The sequence below is a fragment of the Ascidiella aspersa genome, chromosome 2 (assembly GCF_963924565.1).
Source record: "Ascidiella aspersa chromosome 2, kaAscAspe10.2, whole genome shotgun sequence".
Lineage (NCBI taxonomy): Eukaryota > Metazoa > Chordata > Ascidiacea > Phlebobranchia > Ascidiidae > Ascidiella > Ascidiella aspersa.
In genome coordinates, this window is record NC_139448.1 from 3,093,130 (window position 1) to 3,116,450 (window position 23,321).

Consider the following 23,321-nt stretch of genomic DNA (forward strand, 5'->3'; position numbering starts at 1 on the left):
TTCGCTCAGTATTCGTTTCTTCCTCCTAGCAGCTGAAACTAGACATATTTAAATTATAAACTTGCATTAATATAGGTTAAATTGGCCAAACGTTTACTTAAGCTTAAAAAAACAGCATTTATGTTTCAGAGGACGTTCTCGCCGAACCCTTGAAGCAGTTGCGTCAAACCCCAAGGGTTCGATCGAACCCTGGTTAAGAGCCACTGGACTAGAGGTTCGGGAATCGACGGAGTCCGTTTATTTAGCTGGGACTCGGGACTCGAGTAAGACTACATGAAAGTGAAACTACCCGAGTCCCGAGTCTGACGTGTGCATGCGTAAATAGTAGCAATTTTCTTTCTCGTTTTATTTTATTTTTGACCGACTCCGCAGTCATTGCACGACTTATTAAATAAATACCAAGCGCAGTCAGAGTTTCTAACATTTGACTTGGTTTTACAAAAAGGGAATAGGGGCTAAACAGGGAATAATCTGTGAACGTTGTCTGAAAGGACATGATAAAAACGTTATGCCATAAAATAAGTTTCGTGCACAAATATGTAACGGAAATAAAGAATAAATACATTCATGAGTAACGTGGCAAAATCCTTAACCCCTTTGAAGTTGGCAAGCAGCAATAAGATGCACGGTCTTTTTTTTATCTTAAAACAAGCTGATATATATTAGAAAGTTTAAAAAAGTGCAAATATTTTGTTATACTTAGCCTAAATATTTAAAAGAGGAAAACTTGTGACTCCAGACATCCCTGCGATGAATCTGACAAAAAGCCAATAAAATAACAAAAAGTTTAATGACTTTGATTGGTTAATGAATTTAATTTCTATTTTTAAATTATAGGTACTATTGATCTGATGCAGGGTTTTTTTTAAGGTTTGGTTTGGGTGACCGCTAAGTAGTTTTAAGAGACCGCAAGTGTTATATTTAAATACCAAAATGTTGCAAGTCCAAAATTTGGGAAACCGGTGAAGAAATTTGGGGGACCGTTTCGGCGCCCTCTTGCGGCGCTAGCATTAAATTATATAGCAAATTTCCCGATGACTGCCATATGTTATAAACATCACGTTTTGTAAGATTACTTGAATTATGACATGACGTTCTGACGTAACTTGTGACGTCATATGTATTTTTTTCCCTTTTTTCCAAAAACTAAAATCCTGGATCCGTCCTTGAAACATTGGTCCGCTATGTGGAATGAATCGCTTCTGATGGCCTGCGTCCAATTATAGTTGGAAAACGATGTTTATATGACGATATTATAGAATGACGATTCTTAGCTGATAAAATTAGTTGGTCTGCAAAAAGTGCTGTAAATAAGTTATTTTTAAATTACTTGAGTCGAGTTAATTGAAAAAACAGCAAATTCAGTCCAAGTGAAGCCATTTGCATAAAAAATGTTCAGTTATTAAAATTGGTTTACCGGTTTTGGCTCGTAGGAAAGTCGATTGCGTTTAATTTCGATAAGAATACCATAAATTTTAGGCTAAACATGTTGCCGATCCCGATACCAATTACCGTCTTGACATTGTTCAAGTAGCCTAAGAAAAATTGAACAATATAAAACATAAAACGATAACGTTACACGCCAAGGTTTTTTACTATGCAGTTGGGTTGTTACGAACTGTTGCCATATCAAGAACAGGAACAGTTGTTTTTGACGAAGCCCGGTTAAAAAGCGCTTTTTGCCGGCGGATATTGCGTCACAGCCTACTTTACTCTCATGCGTTAAAATATGACTCATTTGAGTCGAGCGATGATAGAAAGCTAACACTACAAGGGTGTGTTATGCATGAATAATTACCTAAAAAATTAGATAAAAAAAATGAATAAAACGATCTTAATCCAACAATTTTCGTGATAAAATATTACAAGAAAGGCTTTTATTCAATTGGATTTAAAATAATGTCAGTGAATTGTGCTTAAACTAAATACCCAATCTGGAATTCGATTTCTGCACTTCAAGCTTTTGACGTAATATGACCATTGTCTCGATTTTCTTAACGGCAAGTAAAATTAGAATTAGGGTTTTAATTTACGATTACAAGAATTATTAAATGGCGAAAGCGGATTATAGTAATTAATTGTCTGGCAAAAATAGAGAGAAAAAATGCATTTGTGAATAGGTTACGATTATTTATTCAATAATCATTTGTGAATACATTATTGAATAATGATGGACTAAATCAAGATATGTTTAAAATTAGGTTATTTTTGTTTAACGGCCCAGTATTAAGTTTCGGCGCTGGCCTAAAATCCTGCCACAACTAACATTATTTAGGTTAGGGTGCCGGTTTTGGGTTTGGATGGGTTGAGCAATATTTCTAAATAATAATTATAATAATACTTGACCAACCCAAACACTAAGCGGCACCCTAACCCAAGTAATGTGCGTTGATTTAGTAATTGTTGAAACGCTGTGGTAAGATTTTAGACCAGTGCCAAACTAAATTATATTAAAATAAGCTTCTTTTTGCTTAACGGTCTTAAAACATTAACTTGCTATATAATAGTATTTTACAGTGTTCAGCCAACAAAACATATTTTATCATCAAGGGTATAAGAATGTATCAAACATTACTAGTATATAGTTGCTTTTAAATCTGGATTAATAAATGCCAATGTATTATGCAATGTCGCTATTGTGAACTTAAATTTCTATGGTCAGTCACATAATAGATTTGTTTTAACTTTTGGTTTTGGCTGAAGCTATAGTCACAATGGACTTTGAGAAGTTTCATTTTTGCTTGGGGGAGATGTTTAAGCAACAAGTAGGGCAAAATAAGTTAATTGGAAATTATGCACAACTTTGAACAACCAGCTTAAGCCTTGTTTTTTTTTTATGGCTCTTTACGCTTAGATGTTGGTCAGGCGGGGATAAATTCTGAGGTGTACAATAATGTTTTTTATAAACCCTATTGCTGATACTATTTGGGTAAGGGTGAGAGTTATCGTTTGGGTTCCTGTATATTAAGTATTATTAGTAGTATATTTATTCTCCCATATTTGTATTCTTGCAATTTCATTTTTGACAACTCGTTTTGTTACTTTAAAAAATGTGGTAGGATTCTAGACTAGTTCCAAAGCATGGCCCTGCCAGAGTGGAAAATTTGGATATTGCATGGGGAGATGTTTATATAGCTTAAAATTGTGCGGTTGGAATAAGGTTGTGCAAAAATTTGTTTGACTTACTTGTCAATTTTCGTAGCATTCGTACAGGATCCAAAACTTTGAATATTCCACAAGTGATATGTTTGAAAAGCCTAAAATTATTTGGTTGCAATATTTTTTTATTTTTTTGCTGTGTGCTTGTGCATTAGCTCTACCCCGGTCTGCGTAATGTGCAGGTGCAAACTAGATGTTTTTTAAAATGGAATTTGTGGACACACTAGAGTTATTAACTTGCACAACTAAATTACAGAAAATTCTTGAGTTGTGCTAGATTCCCAAACCTCAGGTGTGACGTTCTTTCTGCATTAAGTGCAATGAATTGCAGACTTGGCTGTACCCTTGGTATTCTTGCGTTATATTTAATAAACTATGTAGTTATTAAACATATGAAGTTGTTTGTACTAATATGATGCAGCAGGCAACAGTGCTATGGTTGTTTCTCTGCATGGTCCCCTCTGAGCCTGTGTAGCGCAGTTGGGGTTAGTCTGTTGAAGACATACAATGTACTATAATATTGTTGAATAAACAACCACTTCAGAAGGGCCAGATCTCGTTTGCTCTACACATATGTGTATGTATCTTTCATAAACTTTAATTATCCTTTTAGTCTGCAATCATGAAACCCATTCTTGTCAGAGAACAACTTCAGCTATTTATGTATCATGTAATACACTGGTTACTTGTTAACTTTTGTTGCTACGTTTTATGCTTTTGTGAATGCCAGATATCAACCACTGTGGAAAGTATAGCAAGTGCCAGAGTTTCTTTAACAGACCAAACCTTCACCCAAAAAACAAATATGCACCTTGGTTTCCTATATGTTAACACCACCGGGGTGTACTTGTGAATTTTGGTACACTGAGGCACCTTATTGCCCATGCACCTGCCCTGATTGCATTCCACTGCCTTCCCGCCGGAGATCTTTGGCACGGAATGCTAGCCAAAAACCACGCCAGTGACATCATTTGGCGTGGAATAAACATTTTGGCGTGGAATAACTAGTGAATTTACCAAAACTAATTGTTGTGGTTGGCATATAGATTGTCCTATTTTGCCATAGGATTTTAACCGAAAAAAATTTTGGCGTAAATCTCTGGCGGCCACAAATTTATAGATGCAGTCAGGGCACCTGCAAGATTTCGTAGTATTTTCTATAATGAACTTGTATTCTTTAAAAAAATAACAGACTTTTGATTCAGTGCATTGCGTTAAATATCTTTCCTAGATTTCTACGAATAATATAAGAACTGTTGAAAGATATATTTTTATTACGGTTTTGAACCTAAAAACTTAATGTGATTCTTGTTGATTGTCTTCAATGAACTAATTTCAGTTAGTCGTAATAAGAATATTATAGCCCATACACAAGTAAGTGTCATTTTGAACGTTTCAAGTAATTCTTTATTCATTTTCAACATTATGGGAAGGCCATGCTGGATATTTTACACGTACTTCTGTATGGGCTTTGATATTCTTATTATGCCTTACTACTACCTCCACCCTCCATAAAACTTTATTCCAGCAGCAGCAACAAATAGTAGTTTGGATAAGAAAACGTTATAAATTGTTAAATTATGACCCTAGAAAGCATTTGTGGAGACCATTTTTTCCCAACATGGCTAAATTGTGATTTCAAATAAACTGAATTTTTGCTCCTTATATTTATAGCATGGTTATATGCATAGTTTAAATACATCGGCATAAAACATGGTAAAATATGTTTCAGGACCTCGCTTTGGAAAGAGTATTATCATTATGTTGATTCCAGCTTGTATAGGTGTGTCTAATTTTTTTAATTGGCTTTTAAAACAAAATCGTCGCCATGAATCATCAGAACGACGATTACAGCATGAAGGTTTTCGTCGGCAGTATTAACTTCGACGTAACTGAAGACGAGATAACAAAAGAGTTTGAGCCTTTTGGAGAAATCCTTAGCACTGTGATTCTGCGAGACCGTGAAACAAACAAGTCCAGAGGTTTTGGTTTTATCACGTTCAAAGACAAAAGCTCCGTGGATCGTGCCATCAAGGAAATGAACCACAAACCAATCCGAGGACGTCCAATCGTCGTCAACTTTGCTGAAAAGAAGACGCCCGGAAGTACAGGGGCCGTCGCCAAACCTCAATCCAACAACTACGGCGGTTCCGGCGCTGGCCAGGAACAGGGGTATGGGGGATACCCTCAACAGCAACAACAAGGCTACTATGGTGGCCAAGCCGGTTACGGGGGGTGGAACCAGCAAGCTGCCTACGGCCAGTGGAACCAACAGCCTGGATATGGCCAGTGGAACCAACAAGCCATGTACGGCCAATGGAACCAGCAGGCGCAGGCCGGATGGGGCCAACAACAGCAGGCCGGCGGGGCCCAACAACAACAGCAACAGCAGAACAGTAACGGCTACCAGCAAGGCCAGCAGTACAACGGCAGCAACAGTTATGGATCCGGTGGATATTGAGCGAAACTTTTTCCGCCGTCGCAAAGAACAAAAACCTCAGCAGTTGAGGAGTAAATGTCAGCCTTTTGTTGACAACTATTTACCGGTACTTCTTCCATCACCTTGAAGTCTATTGTCCATCCCAGGCTGTGCACTAAGCGCTCATGGCAAAGCCAAAGTATTGCTCTTATCCTTTGTCAACCCTTAAATCAAGTTCTATATAATTTTTTCTCCCAATTCTTGAAGCATCCGAGCCCCACTTGATGGATATTTCCTGATTAGTGGCAACACCGCTATTACTTGGTATTGATAATAAACTGAGTCCTTAAACAGTCAGTTTATTGCCAATACCAAGCTAACCATAGAATAAAGTGTTGAAATGAAGCATTTTAAAGTTTGAAATTTTGCTGAGAGGTAAATATTTTTTTCTTTTCCATTTCTTCAGGTGCCAAAATGAAACAGATTTTAAAGTTTGGCAGTAGCATCTACACCATTACAAAGCCATCGATATTAAGCTATGCTGTCTGTTTCCCATTGTGTAAAAAAATCTGTTTTTCTGCTAAAAAGAGAAAACCATTCTCCAGCTGGGTTTGATTTTGTCTTTTGCTAGCTAAAGCATTTTCTCTTTAAATTTCATTTGCTTGCGAACGTCTCAAATAAATACATTTGGTTAAACGTTTAAGTTTTCTGTCAAGATTTAGTGGCCCTATTTGGAATTTCGTTTAGGACAAACTACTAAACATAAAAACATTCATATTTAGTCTCATGACAGTTTTTTTTGTATAAATTTAATTACACCCTCATTTTTTTCAAAAAAAAACTACTTAACCTAACAATCATAGAAGTTTTAAGTTTTTGAAAATTTATCCACCCTAATTGTGTTTCAATGCGGTATCTTTGACAGTACCAAACCAGTTATACAGCAGACCATACAAAATATAAAGTTATTACAGTTGTCAATTCTGACGGAATATATAAGTTGCTTTTAATTGTTTTTTGCACTCCACTGGTTTAAGCACACTTGAACTAGTTAAGAGTACTTAACAGATCAAACTCAGAAAAAAACAGGGCTTTGGAGTCGGAGCATGGAGCCCCGGAGCCCCGGAGCCGTGCATTTTTTAACGGAGCTGGAGCCGAAGCTCTACGTGAAATTCAAATGGAACAGAAGCTGGAGCAGTTGTTTCAAAAATAGCTCTGGCTCCGATGTATTCCAAAGGATGCTATTCTACTACTAATGGCTAAAGTTGTATAATTTAACAGCAACCCTTCACAAAATTAAGAATTGTTGCCTCTTTAGCGTTACCTTTTCTAATTAACCACGTTGCTGGGGATTTTACAGCAGACTGAGCAAGTCAGCTACAACCGATGATTCTGGCTACTGACTGACCCCATTTGATAGTTTTTACCAGGGCAGTGGTATCAATAAGCTCCGGAGCCGGAGCAATTTAACATTTACGCCTTCTCCAAAGCCCTGGTTCAAATGCTTTGCTAGAACAAATATAGGGTGTAAACCATTTCGCTAAGTCTTTTAATGCCTTTGAATTAACTTATGTATAGAAAATTCTTGAAAACCCGTTGTTTTCCCAGAAGCCCTACAATTTTATTGTGTGACCAAGACATTTCTAATGTTTTAGTTTCAAATTATGTTCAAAAACATTGAGTGGTTAAATTTATATTTTACAATGCCACAAAATACCAAAAAACATCTAAATGTGTATAATACAGCATTGGAAATGAGTCAAATAGCATTCAACACAAATCTAAAAAGAACATGGCAAAATCATTTGTAAAAATATAATCAATTTTCTAAAAAAAACAAATATGTGCAACCTAAATGATAAGCATAATAATAATCAACAGTGTTTTTCTGGTGTGCACAAAATCTGCATATTATCTGAGTGGTTTGCATGATTTGTTTTGTTTAACTCAAAAAGTTTTTTGTGTCAGCATCAATATATTTAGTATGTAATAATGTCATTAATATGGGCAAAAGATGAGGTTAACAAACTGTTGAGAAAATTCGTACTCTCTAAGCCAGTTTGCCCCTTACACATCAGTGTTGCAATTACTTGATTAAAGTCACTGTGTGGTGACATGTTAAATCAAGCCCCACAACTGTTTTCATTCAATTGCACGGAGTGACTTGACTTAACTTAAGTCTTTTGGGCAAATAACTTGACAGAAGTTGGTTAAATAGCTTAGTTAAAAAGTTTTTTTTTTTTTTAATTCTAATGTTTTATTTTATGTCAACGACTTGACTTGAAGTTGACTTTGAATTATTTTCAATTGACTTGACTCGGACTTTCAAGATTACTTGTGCACAACGATTTTGCACATATTGTACGAACATAGAAAACAGGGACATTAGAATTTTACGTTTTCCATTAATCATTTATATTTTTGGTCCTTCTAGACAACCTTAACATAGTAGACAATAAAGGTGTATAATAAATGAGTTTATTGTTTCCACAAAGACGCAAATACACAAGGTAATGGCTTCCATAACAGCTATAGTTGTAAAACCATTTAAACGGGCTTACCAGTATTTAATCAAGATTTTTCAAGACGTTTTTTTAAAAAGGCTTACCAGTAATGCAAAACAGAAGCCTGGTGTTTTCATAGCTTAAGAATATACGTTTAAATTTTTTGAAACCCAGAACATTTTAAAGCGTAAAACACGGGTAAATAAGTAAAAAGAAGGGGTTTAGCACGATGTGAGAATAATCAAAGCGGCTATAATATATGTGTAGGCCTATGCTGTTTTAGTATAACGTTAGTTGAACAACAGAAAAACAGCACTTTTAGGAGAAACAGTAGACTGGCCCGATTGGCAATTTAAAATCCCTGAAATCAGTAAAAGGTGCTGTGGCGGTATATATCGGAAAAATCGCCAGTCAAACGACCCTCACAAAAACAAGAATGAAAACACAGCTCGTTATAACTTTTAGAATTCAGTAGGCCTAAGTTAACACGATTCGCAAATTAAAATACTCAAAAAATAAATGGTGTGGGTTATTGGATGATAAATCCCAGGGAAACGATAAACTTTAAACCACTAAATAACTCAATGTTAAAATCATCAGCAGACCTTTCCAAATTGCAATTTAAAATCCCATATAATGTTCAAAAAAACGTGTTGTGTCGAGTCATAGCATGAAAGTTTAAACCACAGAAAAATCTCGAGGTTAAGAGCATCAGTAGACCATTCCGATTCTGTGGGCGCCTCCCTTCCTTAGTCTATCAAGCAGCACATCTCTCTGTGTAGCAGGGGCATCGTCCAGGTCGCTCTGAGCCACTTTGAAGGCGATTTGTAGGTAGTTCATCATCTGAGGCTGCTCTATAGCGGGGTCTACCATCATCAGGGTGGAACGGAAGTCGGACACGGTAACCTGAGAAAAGATTTAAGCGGTGTTGTTATATTTTTAATGCCTTGAGGTTAAAACCTGATCAACTATAATTTGAGAATGTTTTTAATTAGCTAGTTTTTAGTCCAAGTCAATGAGTAGCATAATACAGACAAATGACTGTCATTAGCTTTGGACACCTACGTGAACATTTAGGAGATATATTGCTAAGTTCGAAGTCCAGCCATACTAGTCAAATAAAAATATACTAATTCAAAGTTAAAACTTTTGACTGAGTGATAGCACAGCCGTTTGAAACGTTTTTAAGCAATGTTGGAAGTTTGAATTAAAGCAGTTCCGTTAGATATGCCTAGGATAAATAATATGTGGTTTATTAAACAGCTAGGATGTTTTTTGAATTGTCTCTTGGCATTTTTTGATCTGATTTGATTTCAAAAATAGAACGAGGGAACACGTAGTGCTTGCGTTGCACGTTGCAGTTATATTCAAATGAGCAGTCAGACAAGCGTCGGCGCGCAAACGCAAACATTTGTAGCTGCGTGAACAGGTTACGCTACATGGAGACATGTGCTAATAGTGCCAGTCATTGGTATGCGTAAAGCAAAAGCTGTGCACCTAATCGACTCCAGTAAAATATTTCGCATAGGAAACAATAAATTTGAAACAAAAAAACAACATGTTTTACGTGTACAAAATAAAATTAAAACATCCAAGTCAATTGAAGCCTACACGTTCAAGTTCAACAAAAGCAATTTCAGGTGCAAATCAAATTATTTAATTAAACAAGTTTGGCGACATGTTATGAAGGTGCAATAAATAGCTCGGCAAACTATTAAGTAAAGTCTAGTGCAGTGGTTCTCAAACTTTGAAAAAAAAATACGCAACGGTACCCCAGGATTTTTTTTTTAATTGCTCACGGTCCTTATAACATCTTGTTTGTTAATGGTATCAATGGGACGGATGTATTTGCTTCTTTGCTATCAGCTCTATGTTACATTCTAACGAATCACTTTATTTGAGTGAAGTAATCACGAACAGTTTTAAAACCGTGACCGTACAGCTCACAGTGGCAGCGCAGCAAGCTGTAAAAACGTAATTCTCACTAGCATAACGCAACACTATGACGTCACAATGGACAATTCAACTCTAAGCGTACAAATTCTTTAAAAAACAACTATATTCAGCTTTGTTTTGAAAAGTGAATTGCCTGAAAATTGTATTGCACAAAAATATCTTCTTTAGGAGCGTCCTGTTTATTTTTTGTCAGGTGCTTCGCGGTCCCAGAAAATTGTCTCGCGGACCCCAGTTTGAGAACCACTGGTCTAGTGTGTCGAAGTTAGCTATATAACAACTTTCACATGTGTGACACTACCAAAGTGAAATGTCCCGCAAGATGCAGTACTTTGTTGAAGGAATAGGACACAGGAACTTTACATTAATGGTATGAAACGAATAAACCCGCAGTATTGTAATCTTTACACGTGAAACATTGTTATTCACAAGTTGTTTTTTTGTTATTTTTTAGTTGAATTATTTCTTAAAATCGGTCGAGTTTGTCAATTTTAATAGTTTATTGTTTCATCTTTGTATCAGTGATTTAATTGCAGTTAACTTGCTTCAATAATGACTTGACTGGAACCTGGCTTGGTATTTTTTAAATACCTTACTGGACTTGGACTTGAATCATTTAAAACTAACTTGTTTAAACACCTTAAACTTTAAAGGGACCAGGCTTGTTATTCCGCCCATTTTTTTTTGTAAAGGCGACTTTGAAACAGAAAAAAGGCCAAGTATTGGTCTAAAAACATAGCATTGGAGCTCGATGGAAACTTTAGCTGCTACAATTATTAGTTACTCCAATTCCCACCTCATCCACTGTGAGCTGCTCAAGGATGTCCGAGATGTACTTCTCGCATTCTTCTTCTTCTTGTTTCCTCACGAGGTTCAGGAAGGCTCCGGTGTGTCCCTCCTCGTCTTCAGTGAACAAAGCCTGGATTAGAGGAAGAATAACGTTACAGAAGAATCGGTTAAGATTAAGGTTTTCCGATCCAGCCTATAAGTTAAAACTTGCAGCACATTACGGTGTTAACTAGCTACGACTTGAAAATCGGTGGCATTATTACAAGCGATGTCCGGCAATATCAGATTTGAGCCGGTATCCCATTTGTGGTGGTTGTATTGCTACTCGGGGAAGAATAACGTAAAATAAAAGAAAATTAAAAAACATTAGTTTGCTGTATACTGCGTTTCGGTAACTTTTTTATTATTCGTGTTATTTCATGTTAAAGAAGACCCGGTTATAGATTCAGCTTCGTCCGAACCAAGCCACGCACTTGAAGTAAAGTGCGGTGTTAACTATCGAGCAATGGGAAACAGCGGCGTTGTCACTTGTATGATGATATCGGATCTGTTTTTAACCAGTGTTGCAATGAGTCCAATGACTTAAGTGAACTTAATTCACTGTTTTCAAATGACTTGACTTGACTTAAGTTTTTCGGACAAATGACTTGACTTGACTTAAGTTTTTCGGACAAATTACTTGACTTGACTTAAGTTTTTCGGACAAATGACTTGACTTGACTTAAGTTTTTCGGACAAATGACTTGACTTGACTTAAGTTTTTCGGACAAATGACTTGACTTGACTTAAGTTTTTCGGACAAATTACTTGACTTGACTTAAGTTTTTCGGACAAATGACTTGACTTGACTTAAGTTTTTCGGACAAATTACTTGACTTGACTTAAGTTTTTCGGACAAATGACTTGACTTGACTTAAGTTTTTCGGACAAATTACTTGACTTGACGTAAGTTTTTCGGACAAATGACTTGACTTGACTTAAGTTTTTCGGACAAATTACTTGACTTGACTTAAGTTTTTCGGACAAATTACTTGACTTGACTTAAGTTTTTCGGACAAATTACTTGACTTGACTTAAGTTTTTCGGACAAATGACTTGACTTGACTTAAGTTTTTCGGACAAATGACTTGACTTGACTTAAGTTTTTCGGACAAATGACTTGACTTGACTTAAGTTTTTCGGACAAATTACTTGACTTGACTTAAGTTTTTCGGACAAATTACTTGACTTGACTTAAGTTTTTCGGACAAATGACTTGACTTGACTTAAGTTTTTCGGACAAATTACTTGACTTGACTTAAGTTTTTCGGACAAATGACTTGACTTGACTTAAGTTTTTCGGACAAATTACTTGACTTGACGTAAGTTTTTCGGACAAATGACTTGACTTGACTTAAGTTTTTCGGACAAATTACTTGACTTGACTTAAGTTTTTCGGACAAATGACTTGACTTGACTTAAGTTTTTCGGACAAATGACTTGACTTGACTTAAGTTTTTCGGACAAATGACTTGACTTGGCTTAAATTTTTCGGACAAATGACTTGACTTTACTGAAGTTTTTCGGACAAATGACTTGACTTGGGCCTAAGTCCTTGTGTCAAATATCTTGAAATTAAATGTCTAGAATAAAATCAGGTTATTTATCATACTTTTTGCATATAAAATAGTTTTCTTGCATATCCTTTTAGTGCCCATTTCTGTTTCTGCGATAATTCTTCTTAACAAATGTAAGTCAGATTTTTTGAATCACACAAAGAAAATGCTTGCTTGTTAAGTTTGACAAAAGATTTGGGTCAAAATTGTATGTTAGAATCACGAAACAGCAGTTCGCTAAACTATCGGCATTAATAATAACAACGCGTGACACTATTGAATAAAGAAAGTCGCCTCACAAAAAGTCGATAAAGAGTATCGAATGGCAAGCAGCTATACAAGCTCTAACCTCTAACGGTTAACGATTGGTGGCATTTCACAAAAACGCTTTGTAATGATTTTACAGGGAGCATTTGGAAACTAGTCGGCACTGAAAATTGTAAAAACAAATGCGTTTTTTTATGCAACTACTAAGTAATTTTAATGTGTTTTAATCGACCAAAACGTGCTGCACATACCCAAATGTCTCTCAAAACATAGTTTACTTCTGTAACTACAACAAAAATTATTTAGCGGTAACTCGGGTTGTCAAATAATATGCCGATACCCGATGCAAGTGGTAGTATCGGTACTCGTCCGATATCAAATTAATATGGGAATTTCAGCCATATTTTGCGATAAAACGCAGCGATTCTATCATGGAAGGTAAACTTATCACAAACGAATTCGGTTAAAAACATGATGTAACTAAGTGGATAAAGCGAATTTCGGTTTAATAATCTAGAAAAAATACCTTAAAACGTTTCATATTTATCTTTATTGTTTAATAGAACATGGTAATGACGTCATTCGGTATCGGACCGGTAGCGCTGTCAATCAAAAAAATATTGGGCATTGATATCGGAGTAAACTGTCAAGTATCGGACGTGAAACTCGCCTGGTATTCCAGAACTGAGTCTTGGTCCAGTGTAAGTTCAAGTTCTTCACCAGCAGCGTTGCGTAAGGCTTCTATGCTCGCCTCAACTTTGAGCGGGAAAGCTTTGCTCAGTGAAGCGTTAAATTGCGCCACACCTACCTTGCCTGTTCCAATAATAAACATAAAAACAAGTTTTTAACTGACGAAAAGAACATTTAGGGTGAAAAAATCATGAAAAAGTCACATTTTTTTAAGCTAGGTATTCAAGGAGAAAACAGCACATTGTATTTAGACAAATTTATAGACAACTTAAAATAATATTAAAAAGTTGTTTGTTTATTGTTTTTATGCCTTTAGAACGTTTGGCTAAAAATTACTAGACCAATTACATAAAAATGTAACAAGATAAATAAACTTGAACTGACACACGAGCCCTAACTATAAAGAATCTATTAATTTTACCTGAAGAATCGGTATCTACTGATTTCAGTGCTTCCATGATCTTTTGAATCAAGTCCATTCGTCTGTAGTACAAGTCCTCAGTACCTGTATACAAGTAATTACAGTTTAGAAGCTTAATTCGTCCAGGTATTGCAGCTTTTTTATAAACCAGTTGCAGCAGCATAGTGCTGTAATGCACCGATTTTATTATAAGTATTTTTGCTATTTAACTTCCAGTCATACGTCGTTTAAAACAGGGGTGCTTAAACTTTTTTTACCGCGGATCCCTAAATTTTTTTTCACATTACAAATAGACTTCATAACTCTGTTTATTTCGGTCCGAAAAATGTGAAAATGTGAAAAATTACTTCTTAAGTATACACTAGTTCTTTAATTAGGCCTTCATGGACCTCCTAAAACTAGTTCACGGACCCCCAAGGGGTTCATGGACCCCAGTTTAAGAACCCCTGGTTTAAAAGCAGTGACATTTCTCAAGTTTTTAGATCTATTTTGTATAAAGAGGAATTTTGGTGCTTGTACACAATTATTTATTTAGTTTAAAAACAAAATATATACTTTCGCTTGCCCGCCTTAGACTTGAAAAATATGTGGTTTGCCTCATTAGATTACCTTTTCGGTTTTACCGACGTCTTTGGATTTTTGACGTAAAATATGGTCGGCCTTTGTAATAATATGATTCCATGTACAAAGACAATTTAATTAGTTGACTGGTGTGGTAAAATGCTCTCTATAAGAATCTATTGGTATCGAAAATAACGAAGTACTTTTTACTGCAACTAGAATAAAATATAAATAAAGGAAATAGTTTCAGTAACCCCTAAGGCTGCAGTTGGACTCGAGTAAGACTTTGTATAAGACTACCCAAGCCCAGAGTCCGACGTGCGCATGCGCAGTCCCAACTTTCTTGGCTGGACTTTAGATTATAAAGTTGGAATATCATACATTTGACTATTTTCCAACCATGTATTGCAGGTGAAAGAGTGACATGAAACCCCTAAAAGTGGATTGCTGATTATTTTCGTAGCGTAAATGGGTGAAATGCAGGCCACAGAGTCGGAGCCGGACTCGGGACTCCACAAAATCGCACACTTTTTTCTAAACTTGTAATTTGATAAAAGTCGGCTCAGAGTTTAATTTTTTGGCCGGAGTCGGACTCAGGTTAATTATTTTCAACCGACTCCGCAGCCCTGGTAACCCAACATCAAACATTCACTCACCTTCTCCGTTCACAACATCGAGGAACACCTTTACATGGGGCTCATCCGCATATCGGATGAGTGCATCGAACAAGGAGTATCCCCATTCAGACGAGAGATCAAGCATTCCGGGAAACTTGTCCTATAAAAATCATATTCGGTGAGCATTTACCACTGGGTATGTCCGATATCATTAAATTGAATCCGATGCTAAGGACTCGAGTAAGACAACTTAAGACTGGCCGAGTCCCTAGTCCGACGTGCGCATGCGCAGTACCGAGTTTCGAATCATATACGGCAAACTGTAAGTTGTGAAGGTGGAATTGCAAGTCCTAGTAAAGTAACAGAAAGTAACTTGAGTTGAATTATTGACTCAAAATACGGCAAAATACATTACTGGAAATAGCTTTGGCTGTACACAATGCAACAATAGGCCGTTGCTATTTTTATTTTGTCAGAACTATAGTTTTACCAGGAAGAATTGATGTAGAAAGTCGGTCATTTCTTGTCTACTTCCCAACTGTGCGTCGCTTTGTACTTTTTTCGCCCAAATCTCTTTCAGTAAAGATGATAATTCTGCTTTGGTCATCTTACGATTTCGTATGTCGCCCTCATATCTCAGGTATCTGTAAGAAAAAAAAACATTTACAAAAGAGAAGTTTAATAAATATACCGGTATATTGTTTTCTAATACACGCATATTACAAATAAAAATAGTACAACAAATAAACCTGATGCTTCAAGTGGACTGAAAACTGCATAATATCACTAAATCTAATTCTTGTTTAGAAAGTTAAAAAAGAATCAAATGAACGAAAAATAAATAAAAATCTCACCTTTCACTGACCATTCATCTTGCAGAAATACTTCATTTTCTAAATAACTATTCACTCTTAGCTATCTAAAAAGAGTTCATCTGTCAAAATATATTAATATAGCCGATTGCGTAACAATTTGACAAAATAACTGACACGAGTGACACCTGTCTCGTAACAGCTTTTTTAACATAAACTACAACAAAAATAAAGCTGATCAAAAACTTAGAAACGCTAATACAATTCTCGCCTTGTTTTCATACCTTATGTTTTCTTGCTTTACCTAAACTGTTTTAAAAATGCATTTGTTTTAAATAAAAGGAATCCAGGCATTAAGCTAACTTTCTCAATTTATGGCTCCTTCGTAGTCTTACACAGATTCTGTCAACTTGCCTTTAACCGTTTGCTAAAACACTACAAACTTAAACTTACTTATGCACTGACACAAACACATTTATTGCACTAATTGACTTAATTAAACCAATAACATAAATCAACATTCATTTAAACAAAATTAAAGAAAAACTAATTTCACCTTTCAAAATCTAGATTTCAACTGTATATTTTTCTGCAACACTATTGCAACACAAAAGCACTGTTTCTGTCTGAAAAGTACAAATGAAAACACACACACACACAATCATTAAACATCACTCATACTTGGGAACTTCATCACCAAGACCCTTGCCCTCAAAGGTGCTTGGTCCCTGGGAACCTCCGGCCTTTATTTCTTGAACCAGAGCTTCCAGAATTTCTTTACTCTTCTTTCCAGAGGTAATTTCATTCCATCGATCATCTCCACCTATTTTAAATCAAAATTAAAAAAAAATAGAAAAATGTTTGAAAAAAAACAACATACTGATGAAAAACTAATAGGCCAACATTTTATGATCATCAAGCCAAAAAATTACATTTATTCATACATTCCAAAAATAATCCATTATTTAAATGGCTTATAAAATTGAGAAAAATACAAACATTACAGTTTAAAAAACTGAACAAAGATTAAAAATAAATTTTAGTAAAAATATTAGGTATAGACTATTTCAATTATTATCCAAATTATTAAACCGTATATATACTTATTATTAAAAAAACATATTTTTCACCTGGTAAAATATCTGAGCAAATTTCCCAGGTAGGTCGAGGTGTGGCACTTTCTCGCAGGGTTTCCATTTCCGTATAAAACTCATCTCTCTGTTCAAGGACCTACAAACACACATTTAACAGAACCTATAGTAAACCTTTATGTATAACACAGTAAGACACAAATAAGTCATTACAATAAATTTATATAAAAAATGCAAATAGAAAATTAAAATTGGTACAAGTAAATAGAAATTTAGCTAATCAGCTTTTTTACTCAAAAACCCATCGTCAGTTAAAATAAATAAATAAGCCAAGTTTGTATGAAGTTTGTATATCTAAGTGATGATGACACTAATAATATGTATTCAACAGTATTATTAACAGTATTATTAAATTAAATTTATACATATTTATTTATTTACCAAGTGTACCAAAGTCAGACCTCAAAAAACAGACTTATGAAGACCATTACTAACACTTAAAACAATGAAACAAAACACTGCTGACCTGCTTGTGAACATCTAGAATGGTCTCATGTTCATCTTTCAGTTGCTCCAAATCTCCCTTAAGTCGTTCCTGGCTCTCGATAAGTTCATTGTGTTTTGCCTCCAACATCTCAAAGTCCCTCCGTGGAACGACATCCCCGTAGTCAGCTTTCATTCTGGTAAGCTCGTCAGCTTGCCTAGTGAGATCCTCTCGGGCAACCTTCGAAATACAATTTAGTGATTAAGTCAGTTACTTGACCAATAGTGTCATTGTGCGATTCAGGGCTGCTGAATCAGGCTCTGGACTCGACGGAGAGTTTGTTTTGCTTGAATCGGACTCTGGACTAAAGTAAGACCATGTAAAACTACCTAGTACACATGCACACTACTAAGCCGCAGTCGGGACTCGAAGAAATCGCACATTTCGCCGTAGTCCAACTCGGGTTATTTTAAACCGATTCCGCAGCCCTGGTGCGATCTAATTGTTTATGTGTACCCCCGTAAATGTTACTATGTTTTGTGTTTGAAAAGTGATATAGTAGCTGTATTTTACGCCCTCAACAATATTCAGGTAACTAAGAACATTTACAAGTTGACAAACGTTTTTTTTAATCTTGCAACCTATGAACACAACACTGTATGACATAAAAGGTTGGGATCGCTGGTCTAAATAATGACCAGCATTGTAAAGATTTTCACGAAACAAAAAAATATAAAAAATCACCAAAGAAGTAAAAAAATTATTAGTCTATGTAAAAAAAAACATAACCTACATGGCTGATTTACTTACATTTTCTTAATAAATATGATTACAAATAAGGAGTTAGTTATTCAATAAGCCCATGGTGTAGTTGTCAGCCTTTTCGTCACAAACTCCTTAAAAAAACATTATTAAGCTTTAAGCCGAAAAATGTTGACGCTAACCAAGTTTTTTACACAATTACAATTACATTACTGCTACAATGTTCTAACCTGCAATGATAATTTTAATCTGATTGGATCATCGTCTTCCTCGATGACCCCTTGACCTGCAGCTCGCTTTAATTCTTCTTGTTGATGTCGTAGGTCGTTCATATCGGAGATCAACAGTTTACGCATGTCACATTCATTGCGATATCTAGAAATAAAAAAATGTCCTTTTTTAACAAATAAAAGATCAAATATATGTATATAGTTATAGTTATTCAATGAAAGATGCACACACATATGTGTGTTAACAACTGTGATCTAGCCCTTCTAAAGCTGCTTTTTGACCAACAATTACGGCTTTTGCAATGGCTTTTTGGTGTACTAGTTATAGTTATTTTATAAATAGTAAAAATTAAAGCAAACACTTGTTACACAACTATGTGTAACATTTGTACTTCTGCAGACTATATACAACTGATGGGTATAGAAAGTTACCTAAATTGCCAAATCACTGTAAAAAACAAACAGAAATTAAAATGTCAATCTGTATGTTTGATTCGAAAATGTAGTTTCATTTGTCTTCAACATGTAAATACTAAATCATTATAACTTGGTTGACCCTTAAAAATGCCATTCTACAGTGTTGTAACTTTTAAACAAGTCATGCCAAGTCTAGTCATTTTGCCTAAAAGACTAACTCAAGTCATTTGAAAACATTTAGAATAATTATAGTTTAGCAAGTCATTGACTTAATACACAGCAACTCTGGTACCAAGTGTAGATACTTGCGTTAACTCCGATAACTGCCACCCGAGTTACTAGTTTGCTTTACCTCTTGTATTCATTTGCCAGTTCCTCTTGTAACCTTGCAACTTGTGTTTTCAATGCGTTCTCATTTTCCCGCATGCTGTCAATGTATTTCAGTAGCTCCAACTTGTTGTGGCGCAGAGATAGGATTTCTTGTCTTTCCTGAAAAAGTTTTTTCACAGCATTAAAGGCAAAGCAATTTTGAAAGATATTACCACTGCCCAATTTACGAAAACCTTAACCTAAACCTACTTCTAAAGATCTTAAAACTGTTTATTTATTAAAACATAAAATCATTTCTTAAACTCTCACAGAAATATATATATTACGCCTATAATATACCTAAATAGAATTCTATTTGAATAAGAAACTGATGATGCCTTATAGGCGTAATATATATATTTCTGTAAGATTTTAAGAAATGATTTTATGTTTTATCTGTTTTAATAAATAAACAGTCTTAAGATCTTTGGATACGAAGACAAGAATCTTTCTTTTACATTTTATTGTCCGCGGGAGATCCTTACTTTCTAAACTTTGTATATGGCCGTATTTGTCCTAATTACTTTCTAAAGTGTTTCAGCTTACTTCTAAAGATTACCTATCTTACATCAAACTATTAAAATTGAGTAACAACAAAATATGATCAATATTTTGTCAAATGCAATGATGATATCTAAAAACATTGATAACTTAGTTTTATATCACACTGAAACATATTTCTATATAGCACTAAAGATATTTTTTGGTTTACATGCTTTCTTTATTTTTCCAAATATCTAAGCTTTATAAATTCAAATTTATGTTACTAATTAGGACAAAAAGTCTTCACGTTTGATTCACTCAAAATAATAACATCACTTCAATGTAACAAAAAGTAAAAAAAAAAGGAAACATATTATGATGGGGTGTTTATGACTACCATTGCAAAAAGTGGTTAAACGTTGAGCATAACAAACCTGTTCCCTAATTTTGAGGATCTTTTGATCGCATTGCTCAGAAACAGTGATCAGCATTGACTTGAGTGGTTCTAATTCCCTGATCTTCTGTCTGTAATGGCTCAGCATTTTTTCATACTCACTTTTTATCTAAAAAAGAAACAAATGTAATGAAATTTGTTCTCAAAAACAGGGTTGATACTGAATTAAAATTTGCACTCGTCAGACGGGCTAGGGTCTACATATAAGCACTTGCAAGGACAAATATACACTTCTCAATAAATTTGGCATAGTGCGAAAGTATATATTGTTACTGATTTACGAAATAATTAATTTTTAGTCTTTTGCATTTAACATAATTTGTCTCAACAAATTGAGTTCATAAGGTCTGATAACAATATCATCCTTGATTTAAAAAATAATCTTAACCTTGATTTAAAAATCATGTGTTAAAGTTTGGGTTATTTATTTATTGCTTTTTACAGCAACCACATCACAGATTATATTAAGAACTAATATGTACCTGTGGTTACCAAATATACACATTGGTGTAGTCATTAGTGAAAATCACAAAAAACAGTCCATTATCATTACAATTTTCAGGATATAAATGATAATGAAAATTACACTTTCACACAACATAAACACCATATATTTTAATAAGTATGCATAAAAAGGGTCAATCGTTAAATGCTATGGTTGACTACCTGTGATAATAGCGGCTTGTATGTTTTAAAATCCTCGATAAGGTACTCAAACACTTCCCTGTAAGCTTGTAACCTTAGTTCACTAGGCTTGGGGTCAGTGCAATTCAAGTGAACTATTTCCTTTTTCACATAAGTTTCCAATGCCGTCAGAAACTTGGGCTTTGGAAGTATAGTTCTCTGTAAATATAAAAACTTGTTAAATCTTGTCAAGACTTTTATGTTGAGAAAAATATTCTTTTTTAATACAAATAATTTATAAATTAGAAATTTATTTTGGTCTTTATTAATAAAAATTAGCCACTATTACAAAACTGTGGAACATAGTGGGTTAAGGCTGTGGTTAGATGTACAATCAAAACCAATACTGTAGTGGAAATCATGTTCAACATGGTTACCTACCTTTATGGGTATTGATATTTGTTATACGTCTAACGACAACCTTCATCTATTATGCTCAAAAATATGACATTTAAAAAGTTGAATACAACATGTAGTTGTTTTGACTAAATTTGTCAAATTTAAACAACAAAAAGACAATGTGAAAAAATAAATAAATAATTTATTGAAAGATTCAAAGTATGCTACATACTTCTGAATGGGCTGATATTCATTCTAGGTCTAAATGCTGAACTAATTTTGTTGTTTATAGAGACAATAAATGTGCTATTATATGATTACAGTTATTAAGCCCAGCTCCACTTACTGATACTTTGGTGACGACTTTGTCAGGTTGAAAGCTTGCACTCATAAGGTGCATATCGGCAGCACCCTGTGTTGCATATGCCGGCCATGTTTCTATGTCACCTGATGTTGTGTCCTGACCTGGCCGTAGGTTTCCTTGCTGTGCCAGTGTGTGCTGAAATATTCATACAATGGATGTTATGATTGTAATAGTTTGACTCGTTGTTAAATTGACTTAAAAATTATTAAATTTAAATGTAAAAATTTCAAAGAAAAATCATTTTGTTCATTTGTAGTATGACTGCAATAGTTTAAACATGAATGAGTGAATTTAAAATGTTTTTTCGCTTCGGGCGTATTTAGAATATAAAATAAATTTGCTAAACACTTTTTAGCATAACAAACAATGAAATCCAATTATACCAGAACAATTAACAGTACTAATTGACAAGGCATTAACTAAGTACCAAAATGGTATCAATTTTCTAAGAAATAGGTGCATTGTAATTTTGCATGATTGCTGCAACAACTATTAATAGTACTAACAAGTTATTTTACCCACTAAAAAATGTTCCATGGCATCATTTAGAATCATACAATTCACCAGTCACACAGTTTAAAAACAACTGCTTTAAATGATTAAATTATGCTGGATAGTGAAACTAGTAAACTATTAATTTTAAATATGTATATTTAAACAATTTAGCAATGTTCAGATTTTATTTTTTACTTAGCTATAACTTTGATTTTTTTAAATTTTAAACAATTCAAAATGAAGTATACTTCAGTGGGTTTACGCAAAAAAAACAAAGTCATAAAAACTGAACACAGATAAACGGAGTAAAATTGGCTCATTAACTCACTGTAGTATTTTGTGCTGTGAGTGTGTAAGATGCAGACGGTTTAATTCCATCTTGCTGGACATATTCCTGCAGAGAGTTGTCAGATTTGTCCAGGTTGGATTGGATCGGAGGCAGTTTGGGAGGTTTTAATGACATTCTAAAATGCTTTCATGCTATTAAACCTGAAATTAGCGAAAATTATTACATAAAGAATACAGCATGTTATAACTCTTTGAGCACACAGTACCACATTAAAAACATTTAACAGTTACACAAAATGACACTTTTATCTAATTTTACAATAATTTTATTAAAAACGTAGTTGTTGGAAATATTTTGGCACTACACCGCTGACCAGAACCAAAATAACAAATGACCCAACAATAAAAAATGTGCAAAATCATAAAACAGAATCTATGTGCGCTTGACGTAAAATGCTTTCCCGATTTTGTGCAATTCCTGCTCATAGGAGTTGTGTTCGGATTCCAAAAGTTCACGTAACGCCGCTCTTCTAACAGCAACAAGAGCTTTGCTAGCATACGAAAGTTCGTGTTTGGTAACTTGCTTGTTCAGCCTGTATCTCTGCATTTGGCTCGCTTCTTCCAAACCTTCAGCCCATTCCGCCTTCAAATTTACGTCTTCTTCTGTTTCGACTTGCAGAATTCGCTCAGCCATAAGCTCATCTTTTTGGATGCGATCTTTTTCGACGTTTATTGAGCTGTTCAAGTTACCGCCGCGATTGGCGACTTCGAAACGTAAAGACATGTTCATACTCATCTTGGCGCTTCTATTTTGAACAAAGTTATCAAAACAGAAGCAAAGGTACAGAATAAAAAGGTTTTAAATGCAGAAAATAAGGCTATAAAATGGTTAAGTTTGTGTAAACAACGCAGCGTTCGCGCTTGGCTGGTCACCATAGCAGCCATTTTAAGTAGTCACTTTACCGCCACCTAGCCAAGTTGGGTGATTTTCTAACAAAAAAGGGAATGCAGCATTTCAGGCCAGTGGTTTGTTAACTTTATTCCGCTGTCCAAATATTTTTTTAGTAATGAAGT

At 34.8% G+C, this 23,321-nt stretch overlaps 3 protein-coding genes across 3 annotated transcripts; 1 reads left to right on the forward strand and 2 right to left on the reverse strand.

Moving 5' to 3' along the window:
• The first annotated feature begins 4,901 nt into the window (after nucleotides 1-4,901).
• Nucleotides 4,902-6,275, forward strand: LOC146163153 (RNA-binding protein 3-like). Its single transcript, XM_083382128.1, has one exon. It carries the CDS (start codon nucleotides 4,988-4,990, stop codon nucleotides 5,618-5,620), a length of 633 nt encoding a protein of 210 aa, XP_083238254.1. The 5' UTR covers nucleotides 4,902-4,987; the 3' UTR covers nucleotides 5,621-6,275.
• A 1,775-nt stretch (nucleotides 6,276-8,050) lies between these two features.
• On the reverse strand, nucleotides 8,051-22,442 carry LOC146163154 (translin-associated factor X-interacting protein 1-like). Its single transcript, XM_083381520.1, has 15 exons — nucleotides 22,288-22,442; nucleotides 21,447-21,599; nucleotides 20,744-20,920; nucleotides 20,058-20,186; nucleotides 19,124-19,260; nucleotides 18,355-18,499; nucleotides 17,405-17,602; nucleotides 16,918-17,017; nucleotides 16,469-16,610; nucleotides 15,466-15,619; nucleotides 15,015-15,135; nucleotides 13,798-13,881; nucleotides 13,357-13,499; nucleotides 10,832-10,954; nucleotides 8,051-8,988 (listed from the first exon to the last, which is right to left on the reverse strand). Exons 1-15 carry the CDS (start codon nucleotides 22,420-22,422, stop codon nucleotides 8,794-8,796), a joined length of 2,136 nt encoding a protein of 711 aa, XP_083237646.1. The 5' UTR covers nucleotides 22,423-22,442; the 3' UTR covers nucleotides 8,051-8,793.
• A 28-nt stretch (nucleotides 22,443-22,470) lies between these two features.
• On the reverse strand, nucleotides 22,471-23,153 carry LOC146163155 (uncharacterized). Its single transcript, XM_083381521.1, has one exon. It carries the CDS (start codon nucleotides 23,041-23,043, stop codon nucleotides 22,681-22,683), a length of 363 nt encoding a protein of 120 aa, XP_083237647.1. The 5' UTR covers nucleotides 23,044-23,153; the 3' UTR covers nucleotides 22,471-22,680.
• Nucleotides 23,154-23,321: the final 168 nt, after the last annotated feature.

What these genes read in the sequence shown, in the direction of transcription:
- LOC146163153 (XM_083382128.1), top strand. Translation starts at nt 4,988, where the DNA reads ATGAATCATCAGAACGACGATTACAGCATGAAGGTTTTCGTCGGCAGT.
- LOC146163154 (XM_083381520.1), bottom strand. Translation starts at nt 22,422, where the DNA reads ATGTCATTAAAACCTCCCAAACTGCCTCCGATCCAATCCAACCTGGAC. An exon ending in TCCTCAAAATTAGGGAACAG is followed by an intron (nt 19,261 to 20,057) that starts GTTTGTTATGCT and finishes AAACTTTTTCAG; the next exon opens with GAAAGACAAGAAATCCTATC. An exon ending in TTCTACATCAATTCTTCCTG is followed by an intron (nt 15,136 to 15,465) that starts GTAAAACTATAG and finishes TGATTTTTATAG; the next exon opens with GACAAGTTTCCCGGAATGCT.
- LOC146163155 (XM_083381521.1), bottom strand. Translation starts at nt 23,043, where the DNA reads ATGAGTATGAACATGTCTTTACGTTTCGAAGTCGCCAATCGCGGCGGT.